Source organism: Drepanopeziza brunnea (assembly GCF_022702325.1).
Source record: "Drepanopeziza brunnea f. sp. 'multigermtubi' strain 214-2 chromosome Unknown ctg6, whole genome shotgun sequence".
NCBI classification, from domain to species: Eukaryota; Fungi; Ascomycota; class Leotiomycetes; order Helotiales; family Drepanopezizaceae; genus Drepanopeziza; species Drepanopeziza brunnea.
In genome coordinates this window covers 2,233,533-2,253,018 of record NW_027094069.1, presented here as the reverse complement: position 1 = coordinate 2,253,018, position 19,486 = coordinate 2,233,533, and the positions used below count along the sequence as shown (strand labels likewise).

At 52.1% G+C, this 19,486-nt stretch overlaps 4 protein-coding genes across 5 annotated transcripts; 3 read left to right on the top strand and 1 right to left on the bottom strand.

The window, feature by feature from the left end:
- Window positions 1–1,884: 1,884 nt before the first annotated feature.
- Window positions 1,885–3,719, top strand: L3040_004470 (uncharacterized protein; the record flags this gene model as incomplete). The annotated part of the gene is made up of 2 exons (XM_066155144.1): window positions 1,885–2,892; window positions 2,940–3,719. The coding sequence occupies 2 exons, from the start codon at window positions 1,885–1,887 to the stop codon at window positions 3,717–3,719; spliced, it is 1,788 nt and encodes a 595-aa protein (XP_066011990.1).
- Window positions 3,720–5,160: 1,441 nt separating this feature from the next.
- L3040_004469 (uncharacterized protein) lies at window positions 5,161–6,079 on the top strand (the record flags this gene model as incomplete). Its single annotated transcript, XM_007291528.2, has 4 exons — window positions 5,161–5,391; window positions 5,511–5,839; window positions 5,925–5,942; window positions 6,004–6,079. The coding sequence occupies 4 exons, from the start codon at window positions 5,161–5,163 to the stop codon at window positions 6,077–6,079; spliced, it is 654 nt and encodes a 217-aa protein (XP_007291590.2).
- Window positions 6,080–8,543: 2,464 nt separating this feature from the next.
- Window positions 8,544–13,582, top strand: L3040_004468 (uncharacterized protein; the record flags this gene model as incomplete). Its single annotated transcript, XM_066155134.1, has 4 exons — window positions 8,544–8,553; window positions 8,729–8,830; window positions 10,072–10,165; window positions 10,225–13,582. The coding sequence occupies 4 exons, from the start codon at window positions 8,544–8,546 to the stop codon at window positions 13,580–13,582; spliced, it is 3,564 nt and encodes a 1,187-aa protein (XP_066011989.1).
- Window positions 13,583–16,709: 3,127 nt separating this feature from the next.
- On the bottom strand, window positions 16,710–19,225 carry L3040_004467 (uncharacterized protein; the record flags this gene model as incomplete). 2 transcript variants are annotated; one of them, XM_007291526.1, is made up of 3 exons in its annotated part: window positions 16,710–18,356; window positions 18,412–19,054; window positions 19,104–19,225. In XM_007291526.1, 3 exons carry the CDS (start codon window positions 19,223–19,225, stop codon window positions 16,710–16,712), a joined length of 2,412 nt encoding a protein of 803 aa, XP_007291588.1. The 2 variants fall into 2 exon arrangements, with proteins under 2 accessions (XP_007291588.1, XP_066011988.1); XM_066155133.1 differs by lacking the exons at window positions 18,412–19,054; window positions 19,104–19,225 and having other exon boundaries at window positions 16,710–17,888.
- Window positions 19,226–19,486: the final 261 nt, after the last annotated feature.

Here is a 19,486-nt window from a genome sequence, read left to right as displayed (position 1 = left end):
TGGGCTGGCTGGGCTGGGTCAAGTCGGGCGGGACACAGATGTTTGTCGTTTCAGCATGGCAAGCAAAACTAAACAGACCATTTGGATCTTATAATAGAATAGGACTATCAGCTAGGTAGGCAGCTACCTCGTTTTTTATCAAAGTTGATTTATCCAGGCTTTTCTCTATCACTCTATCTGCTTGCGACTACTTAAGATCACATTCGGCCCTTTCTGTTCTATTTCATCGTCGGACTCCCTGGACCTCCGGGACCTGGCATCCCCATACTTACTGACTGTCCTTACCGAATTAAACTATCCTCCAGCCCAAGGTCTATCTATCTCTTGGTGCGGTAGCTACTCTACTACCACTTCCAGTGTACGGTCCCCTGTCTTGGCGTGGTCAGATCAGGATCAGCCTTCTGTGCGGCAAGTCGGGAGGGTATGAGAGCTGACGGACGTGTGGCGATCGGGTTTGGATGTTGTTCGGAATCCGAAATCAAAACATCTCTCTTCCGTTGGCACCACTGACCTTTCGGCAATCACAGGCCCTTTTCAAAAAGCTATCGGTCGTGCGGAGTACAGCTCCTTTGCCAAGAGCAGTCCCCCACTACGATCACGTTGTCCCATCCTATCAATACCGGTAGCAGCTTCAACAAATGCCTCCTACGACGGTCTATTGCAGCACTTCTTCGTCTAAACTGTTCGTTTATTTCGTCCTGCTCGGGCTTGGTGTGAGTTTTGGACTCGGACTGCACCTTAGTCATGAGAAGGAGAGTCAACATGTCCGGTCAGAGCCTCACCGCAATCCGTACACCCGAGAGAGCAAAGTGCCTCGGTAAGTCAGGAAGGACATGGTGGCGTTCTGCTGGGTAGAGAGGTCAGAGGTCAGAGGTTAGATACGGTAGAGGTTCGAGGTCCGATGAGATGCTTCTGGATCGCTGAACATGGAACGGCCAATTGACCAAAGACATTTGCTTGCTATCATTCGAAATGAAAACCAAAGTTCTTGTATAGTATAGAAAGGAAAACCGACATCAAATCCCTGGTGCTACTTTTCATTATTCAATTTCACAATCTCAGAAGTACTAGTTGGTTGTGAGGAGCTCCGAGAAGCCGAGTCCGTCCACGCCATAGTGCTCCCCTTTCTCCTCAACTTGATTCAGAACCAAGAGATACCGAAAGGTTGCAAACTCCATGTCGTCACCTTCTCGCCTTGGGAAAGAGAGTACCCGGGTAACCTGGAAGGGATATCCTCCGTCTCTTCATCGTCGTCATGTCGCCCGGGCACCCTCGTACTGAAGCTTGAGCACAGATCAGGCCCCGGGCTCCGTATCTCGAGGTGCCGAGGGCTGATATGTGTAGATAAGGGACATCGATATAAGATCAATGATTACGGTATAGGTATTCTCTATTGGATCGAGCGCAATTTCACTTACTGCTGCGATATAGCTCGTAACGAGACCAGAGGACTCGACGTCCAGAGGGAAGAGATGAATTCCGCCAATTTTAATAGCTCTGACTCAAGGACTTCAATTATACCCGGAAAGAGAAGGACTTGTTATAGATGGTCCTCAAAAGCGGAATAAACATCGGAAGGGAGGAGGTGAGGATGGTGAGGATGGCGAGGATGGTGTTGATCCGAGAGAAATGCAAGCAAGCTCGCCCGCCCGTGACATTCCGGTCCGGACTGTGCCAAGCCAAGTGCATACACCGCCCACCGGGCAGAATTATTTTGACGCCTCGTGTCGGAGAGATTGATAACCTCACATTTGAGCGCATTCACTCCCAGAGCCCCCCCGCCGCTGACCTTCCTATTGCCGCACTTGCACAATAGCAGGGGAAGCGAGCCAGGAAGCGAGCGAGGCGATCTCACCAATTATTTATTCAAATGTCCCCGTCACGATGTCTTCCTCTTCCTCTCCCAACCTCAACCCCAACCTCAACATCAACCTCAACTCCAACGGTGGAATGGACGAACAACTGCTTCACGGCATTGAACGCCTCTCTTTCCCTCATCCAAGCGACTTCTCTAACATGGAGGCATACCACACTGCGCGACTCGAAGAGCAGTGGCAGTATTCCCTCAAGGTCCAAGAACGAGCCCAATTGGTCCTACAAACCGCCGTGGACGATCGCCAGGCGAAGCTGCTGAAAGCAAAGGCGGATGCGCTGGAGAAGAGCGTGGCAGCTGCAGAGAAGAAGGCAAGAGAGGAGATTCGGATTCGTGAGGCAGAGAACAGGGCAAAGCAAATTCCGCACCCTCCACCAAGACTTCCAACACCTCCACCTGCACCTGCACCTGCACCTCCCGTGGTCCAACCTACCCCTCCAGTTCTCGCGGAATCAGTCAAGGGCAAAGACGTAGCACAACTCTCCCAGCCATCTCCCACTTCGCCTGCCGGGCCAGCCAACCCCTCTTCCACCCCGGAACATCCTCCGAAGTCTCACAATTCGTTCGTCAAAGGACCAGCAGCTCATCAGGTTCCGGCCCCGCCAAACCCGTTCCGTACAGCTCCCCCTAGCGCAGACCCAGGCTCCTCTCAACCGCCTTCTCAGCCTCGTTCAGGCGAGAGACCGAATCCTTTCGAGGCTGCTCCCGCTGCTCCCGCCCCTCCTATTCGTTCTCCCGTCGCCAACCCGCAGCCGCCACCGCCAGCGCGTGGCGAGGAGACCAGTGCTCAGCTCGTCCTTGCAAATGTCCAACGGTACGATCAGATTTTACAGGACTGCAAAAAGCTTCGAAAGTACGTTTTGAGCCTGGACCAAAATTCTATGAGTCTGCCAAACGTCGCTAGCCCTGCTGCTGGCAATCGAAAATACTCGGTGAAAAGCCTCGCTGGTGATCTACGCCGCATGCTGAACAGGACCTTGGGTCAATTGACCGACGGGGCGGGCACCAACAAGGATCAGGCAAGTAGCTCCTCTCTCTACAAGCAACCCCTCTAACGAGAATCCAGGCCCTCGCAATTCGAAACATCTTTGACCTCACCCTTAGCCCTCAAGCTCCGTCACCCCTCATCAACCCAGAGCAGTTTCTCGTCACACCCCCAGCGAACCCGGTTGCAGATGCAAACAACAATAATGGCCAACTACCATGTCTGTTTATCTACGTCGTCAACATCTTCGCCAAAGCGATCGTCAAACAACTCGCAAGCGAGGCGGCAGTCAACCCGCGCATCGCAGAGCCAGTTGGTGTCCTCGTCCACAACATCGTCACCCACCCCAATTACCTCTGGCGTGGCACATCGTTCATGGATATCATCATGGCCAAGATTCGTGTCTCCCTCCCTGTCGTCTTCGGCGTCCGCGGCAGCGAGACCACCCACGAAGGACGCGACCGATTGGGCTGGAAGCGCCTCGATGAGGGATGGATCTCCGAGGCAGAGCACTACGATCGCATGCGCGGTCTCGGGGCAGGCTACGCTGCCTTGTGTCTACGCAACTATAGCAAATCTCCCCGCACGAACCCCTGGCCTCCTTACCACTACTGGAACTCCATGGCCCTGCTTCTCAACACCCCACCTGGCGAGCGCAGCGCTACGCAAATCCTCGTCCTCACTGCCATGATCGACGGCTTTGAGAAGAATTTCTTGGAGTTTTACGGCGACATGGCCATTGCTGCTCTCCGTGCGGCTCTGATCACGTTTCCGAACGAGTCTCCAGAGCAGAGCGCTGCTGTCAAGACGCTGGGGGTTCTTGGTGAGCGCCTGAAGCGGGTTCTTGGTCTCACGATCTGATCATTTACCACTGTCTCCGGGAGTTGGACATGAACCCGTTGGCATATTCGGGGTGGAGACGGGTGTTGCGGCGTCATGGTGTTGGAAATGGGGGGGCGGGGGCGGATTTAGTGTTTTTTTTATCTCCTCTCTTCTTCGGTACTACATATGGGGGACTGTATTTGTTCAAGGCTCGGCGCTGGCTGGTCAGGTTCTCGGACTAAGGTCTTACGCATGTTTTTGTATCAGGGCTCACTGGAGTGAATGGCGCGGGTGCATACTTTTTGCTGCTGGAGCGGCTTGCTCGCGATCCACGTTAGCACTACTCATGTAGCTAGCAAGATCTGTTTTCAAAATTCAGAGAGAGAGATGGGTATATTTCGATGCGGATACACAGCTGCCTTCGCAATGAAAAGATAAATTGTCTTTTAGGCTCAAGTTTGAATCTCTCTCCGCCTTCTGTCCGTTGTTCCTCTCCTTCCCTTTCTTCCCCCCATCCTCCCACCATCTATCTTTTCTTATCCCCCCCGGATAGGATGCCAGTGAACTCCTCACGCTTATCCAGGCAAGCCTTCCCTGGCTACTCTCCGTACCTGCTTCTTTTCTCTTCCTTCACCTTTCATGCAAAAGGGCTAAGACGGTGGCCCGGGCGACTATACGTCGAACGTCGGACGTCTTCTTCTGCAGCGGGAAGAAGAAGAAGAGCGGGAAAGATAGATAGATACCGAGCCTTGAGTTCGTCCTGGGCGGGGGTTTCTATCGATTTCGATATTACTATTTTCTCTTGTATCGAAATCTTTATCTGCATATCTATATCCATGTCTATTTCCATATTAACAAGACACCCCTCGCGACGCCATGACGGAAAAGAACGGCCTTGGACTCGCCCACCACCGGACCTAGGCACCGATCTCAGAGAACCCGCACTATTTGCACGCCGCCCTGGGTTACCGGTCGCGGCCCGGTCCGCGAGGCTAGCTTTTGAACGGCCTGAATATCGAGTCCGGCAAGAAGCGGAGCTACGGCCGGGGCAGCGGTTCGCGATGGGTTGGAACTAAGTCTTTTGAGTAAGTTGTGTTACCGGTATTCAACATCACCCCTAGTCCACCATGGACCCCACCCCCGGGCCCGCCCCCTCCAAAAAAAAAAAAAAAAAAAAAAAAAAAAAAAAAAAAAGTAATAATAAAAAAATTAAAAACCCAATTTCTTTCAATGACTCTCATCTTGAAAGAGCCCGTTTATTAACGATATGCGATTATTAGAATGGTCACGTGAAGCTTGTATGTCCTCGCTAGATACATATGGCTCCACTTCAACCTCTTAACTCGGCATCTCCAGAAGATGTCCAGAGTCGACCACAAGGCTCAAGCGAATATCAGATAAGCGAGCTCGAATCTGGCGTATTCCCCCATAACAAGACCTCTCTAGATTTCCCATCTCCAGCTTCCTAAACAGCTTCGCAATGGCGGCCGCCAACTACGAAGCGGCCATCGCTCTCATCGACGAAGCTCACGCCCAGGATCCCAATGTCACGATAGTAGACGGCCAAGACGTCCCCTACGAACTGCACTACGCCCAGCAGATGTCGCACTACCTCAGCCTGCGCGCCCCCGACGCCTCCCCGATCCTCAAAGTCGCTATCCGTGCCCAGCACTTTCGCAGGTGGGAGGTTCCCCGCGGTTCCTACCCCATGGTACGCAAACGCCGTTGACCCCTTCCCTCAAATCCAACCATCATGTTTCGACCCTCCCATCCTATTTAAAATATCTTCCGTGTGTTGGGCAAAAGACTGATGACCCGGCTTTCATACAGACGAAGGCCGGATACCTGAACTGGCGCTCCTTCCTGAAGAAACGCCAAGCGGACCTCGCGGCTGCGGTCTGTCTGGGGTGCAACTTCAGCGAGGAGGACGCGGCGGGGGTGGCGAGGTTGATCCGGAAGGAGGACCTCAAGAAGAATGAGGAGACGCAGATCCTCGAGGATGTGGCGTGTCTGGTGTTCCTCGATGACCAGTTCGAGGCCTTTGAGAAGGGACACGATGAGGAGAAGATTATTGAGATCTTGAGGAAGACGTGGCGGAAGATGAGTGAGAGGGGGCGCGAGCTGGCGTTGCAGCTACCAATGTCGGAGTCGAGTAAGGAGTTGGTGGGAAAGGCGTTGGCAGGATGATTGGTTGGGGTTGGGCATGACATGGGGATCCGGGTTTGGGGGGGGGGCTTGGAATAGAGGACCAAAAAGCCAAATGTAAGTCGGCAAGAGAGTCCTTTGGGAAACTGGACAACACGTTAATGGTATTACAAATTAGGAAACGGACCATCACATCGATGGGCTACATACTCAGATACAACATACCGAATCGCTTCACAAAGCACCCAATCTGAAATCAAAAAATAGTGGATTCCGTAACCGAAACTCGAAGGAAAGGCGAAAAAGGGAACGAACCTGCGCTATGCTCCAAATCCAAATCTCCCTCCCAGCATTCCGGCCTCAGCAGCAACACACGCTCATCGAATCAATTACCCGGGCCGTCCGCTAACGCCTTCGTCTGGCCTACCTATCTTGACGCAAATCAAAGCCCCAGCTCGGCATGTAGCAACAGCAAGCAGGCGCTACCAATTCCTGCGGTAGGTCAATTCGACTCGCCCTTCCCATATTCCGCAGCCACCGACACCGACACAGTGCAGTGCACAGCGCGGCGCGGTCGAGGTCCGGACCCCGCCGACTCTCCCGGGCCTTGAAAAGGCTTGTCTGTCTACCTAATCTCGAAGTCGATACCCTAATCAAGCTCGCTCGCTCGCTCGCTTGCTGTGTTAATTAGTACAAGTACAAATGGTTTGATAAGTATATACCGGTGAGCAAGTGACGGCCGGACGCGGACGGGACGCTTTCGCGCGCTCCACCTCCTTCATGAGGTAGGTATCCTTGTAAGCAATCCTCGGTACAGTAGGTAGGTAGGTCGGTAGGTAGGTCGGTAGGGAATCGCGATGATTACCGGTCCTACCACCACTACTACTAACACCACCACCACCACTACGAAACGCCCTCCTAGGTACCGGTAAACCTCCCCGGTCCTGAACGAGATCACTGAACGTCGATCAAAACTTGATTAAGTAGCGAGTTAGTTAGAAGCTCTGTTGTTGTTGTTGTTGTTGTAGTTGTTGTTGGTATTTTCTTGATAGGTTTGTAGCAAGCACTAGTTTAGGTAGTTGGGGATTTTGGCATGGATGGATATGTATATATATCTATGTATATATATGTATGCGCATCACTTCCCTCCTTCTTCTTTTTTCTTGGGTGTATTATATTATACTATACTATACTATACTATATTGTATTGTATTGTATTGTATTGTATTGTATTATGATTGATACCCTCCCTAGGTACCTAGGCAGGCAGGGAAATACCGTAAGTATCACAAGTAGACACCGTAGCTAGCGAGCGAGCGAGCGAGCTTGACTTTACCTACCTACCACAGTTGGTAAAAGTCGGAGAGGTTGGTTGGTTGGTAGGTAGGTAGGTAGGTAAGGCACCTGTTAGATATCATTACATACCGTATAAGTAGCAGTAGGTAGGAGGTAGGAGGTAGGAAGTAGTCGCGCGAGTTTAGTTTTCTTTTTTTGGTTTTGTTTGTCCCCCGTAGCGTTTGAATGCGTCACTGACAGCACTGCAATGTGATGAAAATAAAAAGATAAAAGGGGGGGGGGGGGGGGGGGGGGGGGGGGGAGGCCCTCTTGTGAAGACTCTTGCTGAGAGAGAGAGGGAGAGAGAGAGGGAGAGAGAGAGAGAGAGAGAGAGAGAGAGAGATGATGAATACCAAGTGCGATTGATATATACGCTCTCTCTCTCTCTCTCTCTCTCTCTCTCTCTCTCTCTCTCTCTCTCTCTCTCTCTCTCTCTCTCTCTCTTTTTTGTCCCCTTCTTCGTTTGGGATCGTTTAAATTTTTCTTTGTTTTTTTTTATTACGTTTGGATTGGGACCTGGTCCGCTACCTACCTACCTTATTCCCACAAGGTTCTCACCTCCAGCGTCGGAGCTTGGTGGTCCCGACTTGGCCGCGCCAGGGCTGGCCTCGTCTCGTATTGTGATTACCATTATGATTATTATTTCGTACTATTATCATTATTATTGTTCGCATCGTGATTAGTGTTATTTTGGGGCACCGACTCCCCTCGTATCGATCTTTATCATCTGTCGGCTCTGGGGAGCTTTGTTGTGTGTTGTTGTTGTTGTTTTTTTTCCTTCGCTTCTGTTCTCCTTCTTCTTCTTATCTCATCTTTACGTTTTTGTCGTGAGATGTCCGCCCGTTTTGGGGCATGTTTTCGTCCGGTCCTGCCCGTTCTTCCCGTTTTCCCGTTGCCCGTTCTTCCGTTTCTCGCGTTTTCTTTCCCCATCCCCCCCCTTTCCCCCCTGCTGGAGCCCGGCAGGGATTCTGAGGTGTGGACGTATTGTAGGTAGCGGTTGGAATGTGGGCTGATGTTGTGAAGAGGAAATGGAGGGGGGAAGGGGAGGGGTGGGGGAAATCTTACGATTTTAGGGATTTTGGTTGTGCGGCGTGGGCGGAGGGTGAGCTGGTTGGCGGAAAGCGGGATAGATACATACCGTAGGTAGGTGTATATAGATATATATAGATATATATATATATATGTATGTATGTATGCAAATGGAGGGGAGGGAGTTCCGGTGAGGATATTATTTTTTGGCCTTGGTTTTTGTTATTGTTTTTGTTTTTACCGCTTCTTCTGCTGGTGTGTGGCTTCTCTTGCCGCCGTACCGTCGAAGAGTGGCGCGAGTGAGGAGAGCTGGTCGTACGAGATACACACGATAGTAGATGGTCGATGCAAACGATGACCCGCGGTGGGTGAGGATTCGATACTTACTTTGGTTGTTGTTGTTGTTATCGTTGTCGTCGTTGTCGTCGTCGTCATCGTCGTTGTCGTCGTCATCGTCGTTATTATCGTCGTTGTTGTTAGTGTCGTCGTTGTTGTTGTTGTGGTTTCCTGACTGCGGACTGACTGACTGCTTTGTTGAGCGTCTCGACAAAGATATAGATCGGACGCAGAAGAGAAGATGATGAGTCCCGGGATGATGGAATGGGTGCTCGACTGGGGGTTGATGGCAATGCTGGATGTTGGTACGTTGGATGGATTTATTTATACCTTCTCTCTCTCCCCTTCCAAGTTCCTTCGCTCCTCTCGCCGGATCTCGCTGCAATCTCATCACGGGATCTTGGAACGACCGTGAGGTGAGGAGAAAAGAGGTGGCCTGCCCTTCCTTCCATCTCGAGAATTCGAGAACTCGAGAACTCGGATCGACTATCGACTATCGACTATCGACTGCCGACGATCGACTATTGACTATCGACGATCGACTATTGATTCTCGACGATCGGGCTGTGCTAAGGAGGGCCCCGAACGAAGGATATTATTAAAAGCATAGGCCAGCTTTGTGCAATGAAGATCCTCGTCCTCGGGCGCTTTGAACGAATACTATCTATCTATCGCCGGGGAATATTTTGGGAATCGGGATACCTCGAGAAGGACGGCAACGGAGACCTACCGATACCTACCGATACCTACCGATACCTACCGATACCTACCGATACCTACCGATACCTCCCTACCTACGGTACTCACTCCTCCATGGATCGAGATCCCACGCTGGCTTCAACTTCGGCTTCGGCTTCGGCCTCCCTATTCTTCTCGCCATCGCCATCGCCGTCGCCATCGCCATCGCCCTCACCGTCGCCGTCGCCGTCGCCCTCGCCGTCGATTGCCTTTCTGCCCAGCCAATCTTCCCATCTGGTGTGCCGGATTCAATTCGATTCCACTACCTATCTACTCTATTACTGTACGGTCCGGGGGCTGGCCTCGCTTACTGTCAACCTTAAATTTTGGGTCCGGGCTTGGATCAGGGTCCGGGTCGGGTCTCATCTCATTGAAAGCCACTATCGTCTTCGACCACTTCCATCGTCCAGTCCAGTGCAGTCCAGTCCAGTGCAGTCCAGTGCAGTCCGGTCCAGTCTAGTTCAGACCTCTCCGCCCATCTCCGCCCATCTCCACGTTCCATCTCCCACCTCCCACCTCCACCTTCACCTCCCACCTCCCACCTCCACCTCCACCTCCACCTCCACCGCCACCCCCCTCCCCCCCCCGACCGGTCGCAGTCACAATTTTCTCGAGTCGCAATATGAGCCCGATACCAATTCAGTCTCGCCATTCCTTTGCAACTTGGGCACCCAAATACAAAAAGTAGACAGACACACACGGCTGTCGGCGCGCATTGCACTTGCTGCTGGCGCGCACGGCTCGCGACTGGACCGGCACGAGATACGATAAGATAGGAAGAGATCGGTACTAACTAACCCTTTTCAAGTTCTCGCTCTAGGGACCGTTTACCTGTTGCTGGCCTCCGCGGTCACGAATAATCCAGCTTCAATGATTTGGTATCTGCTGTACCCATTTCGAGGGTACGAAGCCCCTGTCTGCGAAAGAGCGCGATGGAATGAATCGCTAAATCGCGTTATAGAACTACCGAGCCACCCAATCTCGACAATAAACACCCTCTCCGCTCCGCCTTCACGCGATATGGAAACCATGCAGCGCGTCACCCTGCCATCACCCTCCTGGTATCCGTGGCTACCGCTGCCATCCTCATCATTCCATTCCCGTTCCTCTATACCAACAACTTCGTCAATGGGGCGTCAAACCTGCCGCATCACGTCTGGACATCTGCCCAGCCGTTCGAGGGGAATGCTGCTACCCGCCCGGATGTGGTGATGCGATCGGTTTGGGTACACGGGAGCTATATGAAGGCGTTGGAACCACACGTCCTTCTGAGCGCTCTGGAGATACAGGACGAGCTGCTGGGCCCTACGATCAACTTCAATCCTCGGAGACCGCTGGAGCAGTTTGGGCCGATCGCCCCCAGTGCGAGATTGACGCCGGACATGCGAGATTCGCTCCACGCGGTCCATGGGCTGAGCAATTCCTCCTGGTTCTTCCACTCCCCGCTGCAATACTGGTCGTGCGACGGAGAGAAGATCGCGGGGGACAGGGATATCATCCTTACGGTGAACGAACACTGTCGCCAATCCACGTCTGTCAATGTGACTTTGCGCCATTCCATCGTGTTCAGCGGGAAGCGTTTCGAGGACCATCGCCTGGTGGCGGCGGATGCGTTGGTCATCACGCTCGTGCATATGCTCGATTCTCCTGTCGGGAGACAGTGGGAGAGACAGGCGGAAGATCTGGCTCTCAAGTCAGGCGGCAAGTGGCGGATATATCCCGAAAATGGACGATCCTGGACAAGCACCTTGTACGAGTTTCGATTTCAACCACTTTCCTTGAAGGACGATATCGTCTTCGGCGTAAACTACTTCGTGATTACTCTCTACTTCCTATGGCGTATTTCGAAGCTGCGCGCTTTGAAATCCAGGCTGGGACTCCTGCTAGCCGTCCTCTCTCAGATCGGCGTCTCAATCATGTCGAGCTTCACCATCTGCGCAGTCCTGAAGATCGACCTCTCCAAGATTCCACGAGGACTGTACCCTCTCGTCATTCTCGTGATAGGGCTGGAGAATATCTTCAGGCTCATCAATGCTGTCATTACCACGCCGTCCTCATGCGCGACTCCCTTCAGAATTGGGGAGGCGCTGGGGCAGACCGCCCATGTCGCCATTGCTGGTGCCAGCCAGAACCTGTTCATTCTGTGGGGACTCTCCAAATACGTCTCGCCTCATATCAAGGCCTGCTGTACGTTCGCCGCCTTCGCGCTCTTGTTCGACTTCTTTTACTTGTTGACCTTCTTCACGGGCGTTCTCAGCATCGATGTTCGCAGAACGGAGCTGGGCGATTCGCTTAACAGTGCTGCGACACTCAGCCGGCCCACGTCTCCGCAAACCCAGCCGAAACAGACGTGGATGGGTGGTATACTAAGAGCAGAGTCAGCCTTCTCGACACGGATTGCGGGTACTATTGTTATGACGGGCTCCATTCTCATTGCGCAGTGGCACTTTTTTGACAGCGAGACCTTCTTCCAGACCGTACTCCGCATCTTCCGCGTCGCAAAGCCGCAAGCCCAATTGCCTCGCTCGTCGCAAGCGTCCCTCTTGTCTGTTGACATCCATCAAGCGAGAACGCCAACAGCCTGGCTCCGAATGCAAGATCATAAAACCGCATACGAAGTGATCCAAGTGGTCAAGCCACACGCAAACAGCTACATAGCTCGGGTCCATGATCCTCTGATTTTCGTCCTAGATGGATCGGATAGGACGCCGAATCAATTTGGAGTACGCCCCTTTCTGCCCGCCGCTTACGATTTCGCACGGAACCGCATGGGGGTCTTCATCATGACGGTCCTTGTCCTGGTCGCTGCTGTTTCGATGCTGATGAATTATCTTCTATGGGACGGCGAATCGCCCGAAGGGGAAATCGATGCTCGCCCGGAAGACGAGCCCCTCCTGAACGTCAAGACTCTACCCGCCGGTCACAACCTAGATATTGTGCTCTTGACTGCTTCACGTGACGGTGTGCTAGCGTCGGTGGGCCTGGATCGGCTCGTTCGGATTTGGGATCTGCGCAGAGGCGTTATGAGCCATGTTGTTCAGGACTACGACTCTCCCGTCGATCCGTTTCCTGTCGTCGCCATCGCCATCGATCGGGACTCGAATTGGTTGGCACTACTCTCCGGTCGCGATCGTGTGTACACATGGAACATCCCCGAGCGACGATGGGGACCCTCAATGCACGTTGTCGTCAAGGGCAAGAAGCCGGTTGCGTTCTGCTTTGGTCGCGACGAGACGGAGTTCATCGACCCGCTTATCATTGTTCGGCAAAATGGAAAGATGACAGAGCTTCACGTGGAGAGCGATAGGAGTACTGAAGTCCTCATCTGTCACAGCCCCCTTGTCTGCGTCCGACAGCATTTCGAGAAGCCGAACGCAACCTCGGCTCACCCACCGGCTCGGATCATCACCTCGTCCAAGAAAGGCTGTGTCCATGTTGCATCGCATTTCAAATCGGGGTGGGTATCAGAAGGCTTCGACATTTCGTGTCCCCCAAATGATCCGGCAATCAATTCAATTCTTCCTCTACCATCATTGAGCGCCTTCCTCGCCGTCCGTACTAGCTCGGTGGATCTTGTCGATCTCGTCACTCACAAAATCACTCACACGTTCGTCACCCAAACGATGAGACATGACAGCCTCCGCTGTTTCCATTCCACTCGCCGCAGACCGCAATGTGGGTCAGTGGGACTGGCCAGTCTTGCCATCGCCTATGCCCACGCAGAAACCGGCAATGTTATCCTCCAGTCTTACCTACCTCGGCATGAAGGAGATACCATCTGCTTCCGCGATCCATACACCCCCGGAAGCAAGACCTGCTGTCTCTGGCGCGAGACCGTCGAGCACCGCTACGAAATTGAAAGCCCCGGTGAATGGGACGCTTTGATGACTGGCCATCTGATAGGCGTCCGAAAGCGCGAACCACCGCCCAAGGAAGCGAAATCCAGTCTCCCTGACAACGCCGGTCTCCGCCGTCGAGGTGGCCCGTCGCGAACTCGCATGTCGGAGACGCCTCTCTCATGGGCCGACGACGACGATGTCTGGGAGGTCTGGTCGATATCTGGGCGCGGCGAGAGAAACGTCACGCCGCTCTGTGGTGACGCTGAGCGCGATCACCTACTGGTGAGCGGGCTAGGCCCTATGCACACGATGGGTGGACGTACGGTAGTGGTGGGGCTGGGGAACGTGATCAAGGTCCTCACGGTAGGAAACGACCACTTCGGTCGCGGCGGGAGCTCGACGGATGATAGCATGTTTGTAGGGATGACGGCTAGTCGGAGGAAGAAAGTGCCGCGCCCACGTGTCGAGACGACTGCGTAATGGGAGTGGTTGGTAGTAGAGGGTTGAGTGAGGGTGGGAGTGAGAGGGGGTGGTCTGGTGGTCTGGTGGTGATCAGGAAGCTTGTCATTTTTTTCTTCGTAATTTTTTCTATTGTTTTTTTTTTTTTTTTTTTTCTATTTATTTCGGCTGGCGTGGCGAGCGATATGATACCTTGATACCCCTTGGGCTCTCAGTTTTATTTACCTTTTCACAATCCGATGAATCAAAGCTTGTTTACATTTGTAAATTCTCCTTTCTCTCTCTCTTCCTCTCTTTATCTTTTCTTTTGTCTTTTTGCCTTTTTGCCTTTTTTGCCTTTGGGGCGATGGAGGATAACCGCTGTGTGTATGGACATTTAATTTGTGTGGATATCTCTGTGTGAATATAAGCAGGTAGCAAGGCTTTTTTTTTTTTTCCCCCGAGGCAAGGGCAAGCCGGAAGGCGCTCGTTCGCACTCCAATCCTATTCTCTGTTTCTTGCGTGCGGACGCGCGCGCTCGCGGGAAATGGCCATTTCCCGTGTTTACTGTCACTGCGTGATAGGCTTTGGAAGTTGGGAGGGATGGGGAAGTGGGTCTTGGGGTGGGGGTGAGGGTTTTGGTGTGTTTGATGAGAGAGGGGAGTGTGAGAGGGAGGTGGAAGGGGGAGGGGGAAGGGGGTTGAGGAGGGAGGGGGGGGGGGGGGGAGGGGGAAGGGGGAAGGGGGAAGGGGGAAGGGGGAAGGGGGAAGGGGAGAGGGAACGAGTGTGTGTATATATGTATTTATATATGTATATACGTATATATGTATATATGTATATATATATATATAATTATAATTATCAAGCTTTACAATCATTCACATTTCAGAAGGTGGGAAGAAAAGAAAGGGGATAGAGATTTGTTCTTGTTGTTGTTGCTGTCATTGTATCTCCCGTATTACCGTCGGGCGGGTATCCCAAACGCAAAGCTTAGCTACCTAGACCCTGGGGACCTCTTTTACAAGGTACAGCGACGTGCTACGTTAAAGTTAAAGAATTATATATACAAAGTACTATCTACCGTAATCGAGAGTAGATAACTCCGTTAAGGCAAGCCTCTCGTTACATAGCTGAACACTCGTAAACTTTTTTTTTAAAGCAATTCATAGTGCTAGACGTCGAGTTTCCTCTCGATAATGGTTGAATACGTGGGGCTTTCCGAGCGGCCTCGATCCGTATGATAGAAACATCTTTTTTTTTTTTTTTTTTTTTTTTTTGTCGTAGAGCTTGAAAGGCTCGCGGTGGTAGCTTCCAGATCCCTAGAGCCGGTGTGTTCTGTTTGCAGAACGCTCTTTTGAAAGTGTAATATCGTGTTTTCGATCAGTTGGATTAAGCCTCTTCTTATCTCGTCTTTTATACCCATCCTTTTTTTTTTTTTTGATGCAAATCCTTTGGGGTTTTTTTGGAGAGGTGGGTTTGTTGGCGTGGTTAGATGGGGAGATGGGATGGATTGGGTAGGTACGAGGCGTGGGGTGGGATCATGAGTAGGAGTAGGGAACGGGGAGTGAAGGAGTCGGATATCGATTTGGATTTTGGATTTTGGATTTTGGATTTGGAGGAGATGTACATGTAAATGTTTAGGTGCTAAGTAAAGACTTTGATTTAAAAATAACGGAAATGGAGGGGGGGTTATGAGTTGGCTGGCTAGTTGGATTGGATTGGATTGGATTGGTGCTAGCTGGCTGGCTGGCTGGCTGGCTTTGCGTTGTGTTTCTATTTCTATTTCTAGGAAATAGTTCTTTCTTTCTTTTGTTGGGTTGATGGGTTGATGGATGTGTACTCTGGAGGAGACTAAGGTTACCCCAATGTGTGTGCCCTTGTACTACGTCCCAGGCGTAAGTATTACCCCTCGAGAGTAGGGTAACCAGGGGGCTTAAAGTGAAAACTAAACTTTGGAGGCACCCTCGAGGGGTAATACTTAAGCCTGTACCGTGGTACGTTGTCGTACCTACTTGTCTCTTGCCTCGGTACCTACGTACCTAGTACGACAATGTCACCGTCCCTTAATTACAACCGATCTATAGTGTAATGATCGATCGCGCAGTTGATAGAGTCCTTACATATATACATACATCTCTTCTTTGTGTAGCATTATGTTCACACTTTGTATTCTATCATACCTCCTCCCTTAACACCCACCTACCTAGTCAACAGCACAACACAATAGTAAGACATAATATCGCATCTCCTTCCCTGTTCGCCAGAGGGCTTACTTTGGCTACGATCACCCGAATAACGGGCTGCAGAGTGGAGAGGTGGCGTATGATAACCGGGGCCGAATACGCCTTATTAGATTTTTTGATGATGGGGTGGATTGGATTGAGGGGTGAGATGGGGAGGTTGGGATGTGGGGGATGGAGGTAGATGGAAAGGGGGAGAGGGCGAGAGAGGGGTGTATAGGTAGGGCGAGTGCTGAGTGATGGGTTGCTGGGTTGGTTGGCGAGGAGGAGTGTCTATCGTGGTTGGTGATGTTCTTCACTGATAATTCAGCGACTTACAATTTGTTCAAATTCCTTTTTTTGGGGGGGGGGGGCATTTAAGAAGAGATTGGTATTATTTGAACGTCCCACTCACTTAAATACATGTATCTCTGATTTCTGATATTCAAACTAAGCAAAGACTTACCCTTGTCTTTCAATCACTCAAGCTGCTTTTCTAGGTTTCACTTTTACTTTTAAATCTATCTTTAATAAAGAAAAACTGAAGGTCAGCATCGGTTACTTCTGCTGGGGCGGGTATCTGTGGGTGAGATTTATATACGGGTATGTATATATAGAAAGAATGATAGGTAAAGTAAAGGAATAAGCTAGAGACGCGGACGAGGATGGAGGTGAGGATTGTGGGTGGTTTATTATACACATAGGACTTCACTTCCCCTTACTCTACTGGAAAGCTTCTTTTAAGAAAATCTCTATCATATCTGATTGTGGAATGACTGATTTAGTAAGAATGAACCGAATGGAGATCGATCATATTGGGTAGCTAGCTGTTCACGCTATGACTATCAAAACCAATAGCCGAAATTCGCTACAATATTTGTAAGCCCCCATCGTAGATACGAAACGGTAAACAGATTCCAGCAGCAGATTCCTGTAGCGAAGATCTTGCATCAGGCGGCAGAGAACTGTAAATACGCTGCAATGACCCCGCCAGGACTCCAGCCACCAGGGTTATTAAACTGCGTTGGGTTCGACACCCCATCCAGCACCATGGTCGTGCCAGACTTGGTCGCTATCCCAAACCAGTACAGAGCCTTCGGGGCGCCCGTGACCCGGATCTGGTTGGTGATGCAGTCGCTCCCACAGACCGTCTCGGGCGCGTTATACCTCGTCTGCGTCTCGCCGTGGAAGAAGGTCCAGAAGCCAGCCGCATAGAGGAAGAGGTTTTTCCCGCCGTCGATGTTGGCGTGGACGCCCATCCGGCACTTCTGGTCGCTCCCTCCGCACCAGGAGTAATCCGGGTCGCCGACCGTCGCGCTGGCCGTCCACGGGGCGGGGGCGTTCTGCTGGGCGCCCTCCCCTTGCCAGTACGCGGTTTCCGACTGCAGCATGCCGACGAAGACGTTCTGCGCGCGGTGGAAGTTGTAGCTGTAGAGTACGCAGTGCTCGAAGCTGGCGCCGGCGATCCAGGTCCCCTTGGTGGCTTCGACGAGGAGGCCGCGGCCGACGGCAATGTTCTGCGCTGAGCCCCCGTCGAGGGAGTGGTCTGCGATCCAGCCCCACATGTTCTCGATGTAGGCGCTCGAGGAGGCCGTGAGGTGGACCAGGGCGAACGCGGCTTTGCAGCCTGCCGTGTTGCCAGATCCGCAGGCGGTGTTGACTTGGGAATCGGCGGCTCCTCCGACCGTGACGTGCGTGTTCCAGAAGGCGACGTCGCCGGGGTTGGAGCCCGCCATGTTGACCTGCAGGATGGTGGCGCCGGGCAAGATCCCCGCCACGGTGAAACGCATGTCCTGGATCTCGGCGAGGCCGATTTCACCGGCGTTTCCTACCTTCACAACGGGAGCCGGGCTTGCTGCATTGGTGAAAGCCGCGCCACTTCCGGAGATGACGGGCCAGGCTTCTCCGACGATCCGGGATCCGGGTGGGATGTAGAGCGTGCTCTTGACGATGTACACACCATAGGGAAAGTATGTTATCTTGCAGTTGGCGGCATTCTGGAGGAGGATCGCGTTAAGCGAGGCCGCATCGTCCGTGGAGCCATCGCCAAAGACCTGGAACCCCGCCACAGACTTGACGTTGACGAACTGATCGGATGCGTACTGGCCATAGGTGGGCTGAGTCTTCATCAAGTACTTGCCCCCTGATAGGAGGGCAGCCGGGCGGGGGGTCGCAGACAAAGCTCCTGAGGTGTAACCACCCGGACTCTTGTTACCCCAGATCCAGGTGTCAACACTGGCAGTGCTTGCGAGCTTGACGTTTCCGTTGGTATCAACAGCTATTGGATTAGTACCGGAGTGCGACAGGTTTTCAATGACGATCTGATTATTGCGATCCCCAGAATCGTTCGATGAGTCGTGGAAAGTGATGACCGGGCCAGAATTGACGACGTTGGTGTCGAGAATGGCAAGAAACCCAAGCTGGCCGCTATTGGTAGTGTCGACTCCACGACCACAGGTATCGATCTTGCTCCCCTGGATGACTGCGGTCTTGCCTCCACCAAATTTTATGGCCGTAGTGCAGTATAAGAAATTAAGATTTTTGAGGTTCACTTGCTGGTTGTTGACTCGGATGCCAATCGAGCCGCCAACGAAAGACTATTGGAGATAAAGCTTAGTATCATTTGCGAGACGCGGGGACCAGCTAACGTACTACATCAGAGACTGTAATCGCAGACCCTGCAGTCATGTCGATGCCAACATGACCTCCAGAATCCGTGGGCATGTTGATCTTGATATTGGTGAGGTGGCAAGCTTGAGAGATGCCCCAGCCAAGACCCGTGACCGATTTAGCTTTATCGATACTCGTAGTATCGATGACAATGTTCTTCAGAGCCACGAAAAAGTTGGTCGTTGGGTCACCCGCCCCAAAGTCGTATCCTTGGATCAGATTGGTCCCACTGAAGGCCGAAGTAGCTTTAAAAACGGGCGGATTCGCCGGATCTCCAATGAGGATGGTGTTCAGACGCATGTCCAGAGTCGCTGAAATCATATAGGTGCCGCCGGGCACGAAGACAACGGCGGGCCGGATCGTGACTCCATTTTTATAGCGAGTTCCACCACTCCCGTCGTTGTTCAGGGCATATTGAAGGGCAGCCGTATCATCTGCTGCCGCATTGCCCTTGGCAGTGTAAGGTGCCGTTTTTACGTTGCGATAGACAGGATAGGTGTAGTCGGTTCCGAGGAAGGGAGCGTAACCTCTCGCATTCCCGGTGTGATCTTGAGCGTCCAACCAGTATTTGGCTTGCGTGCCTATAGCTGGACCGGTACATACAGCTCGGTCAGAGAGGTATTCTCTGAAGAATCCGATTAGCCCGGTACATAAAGATAGAGGCTGGCACTTACGGCTCCATCCCATTCGGTTGTAAGAAAGACTGAATCTCTGAGTCCGACACAAGAATTGGTCTGTCCACGACTCCAGCTGACGCCTTTGCCACCAACAAGAGCGATGTAATAACAAGTCTCATGGCTGATAAAAGATATGCTGAGCTGAGTCAAGGGTGGTGATGGCCTGTACGTTGGGGCAGCCATCACTTATACCTGATATATCAGTCTGGTGATCAAACCAGAATTTCACACGACTGATTGCATATAGCAGTGACTTCTGATCATAAGCATGAATTCGGATGATCTTATATTGATTATGCAGCGGGTATCCGGAGCTCAGGTCTCGTGTAACAGCAGTACGGGTTATCGCCCCCAAATCGCAGCCTTTGCCCGCAGAAAGG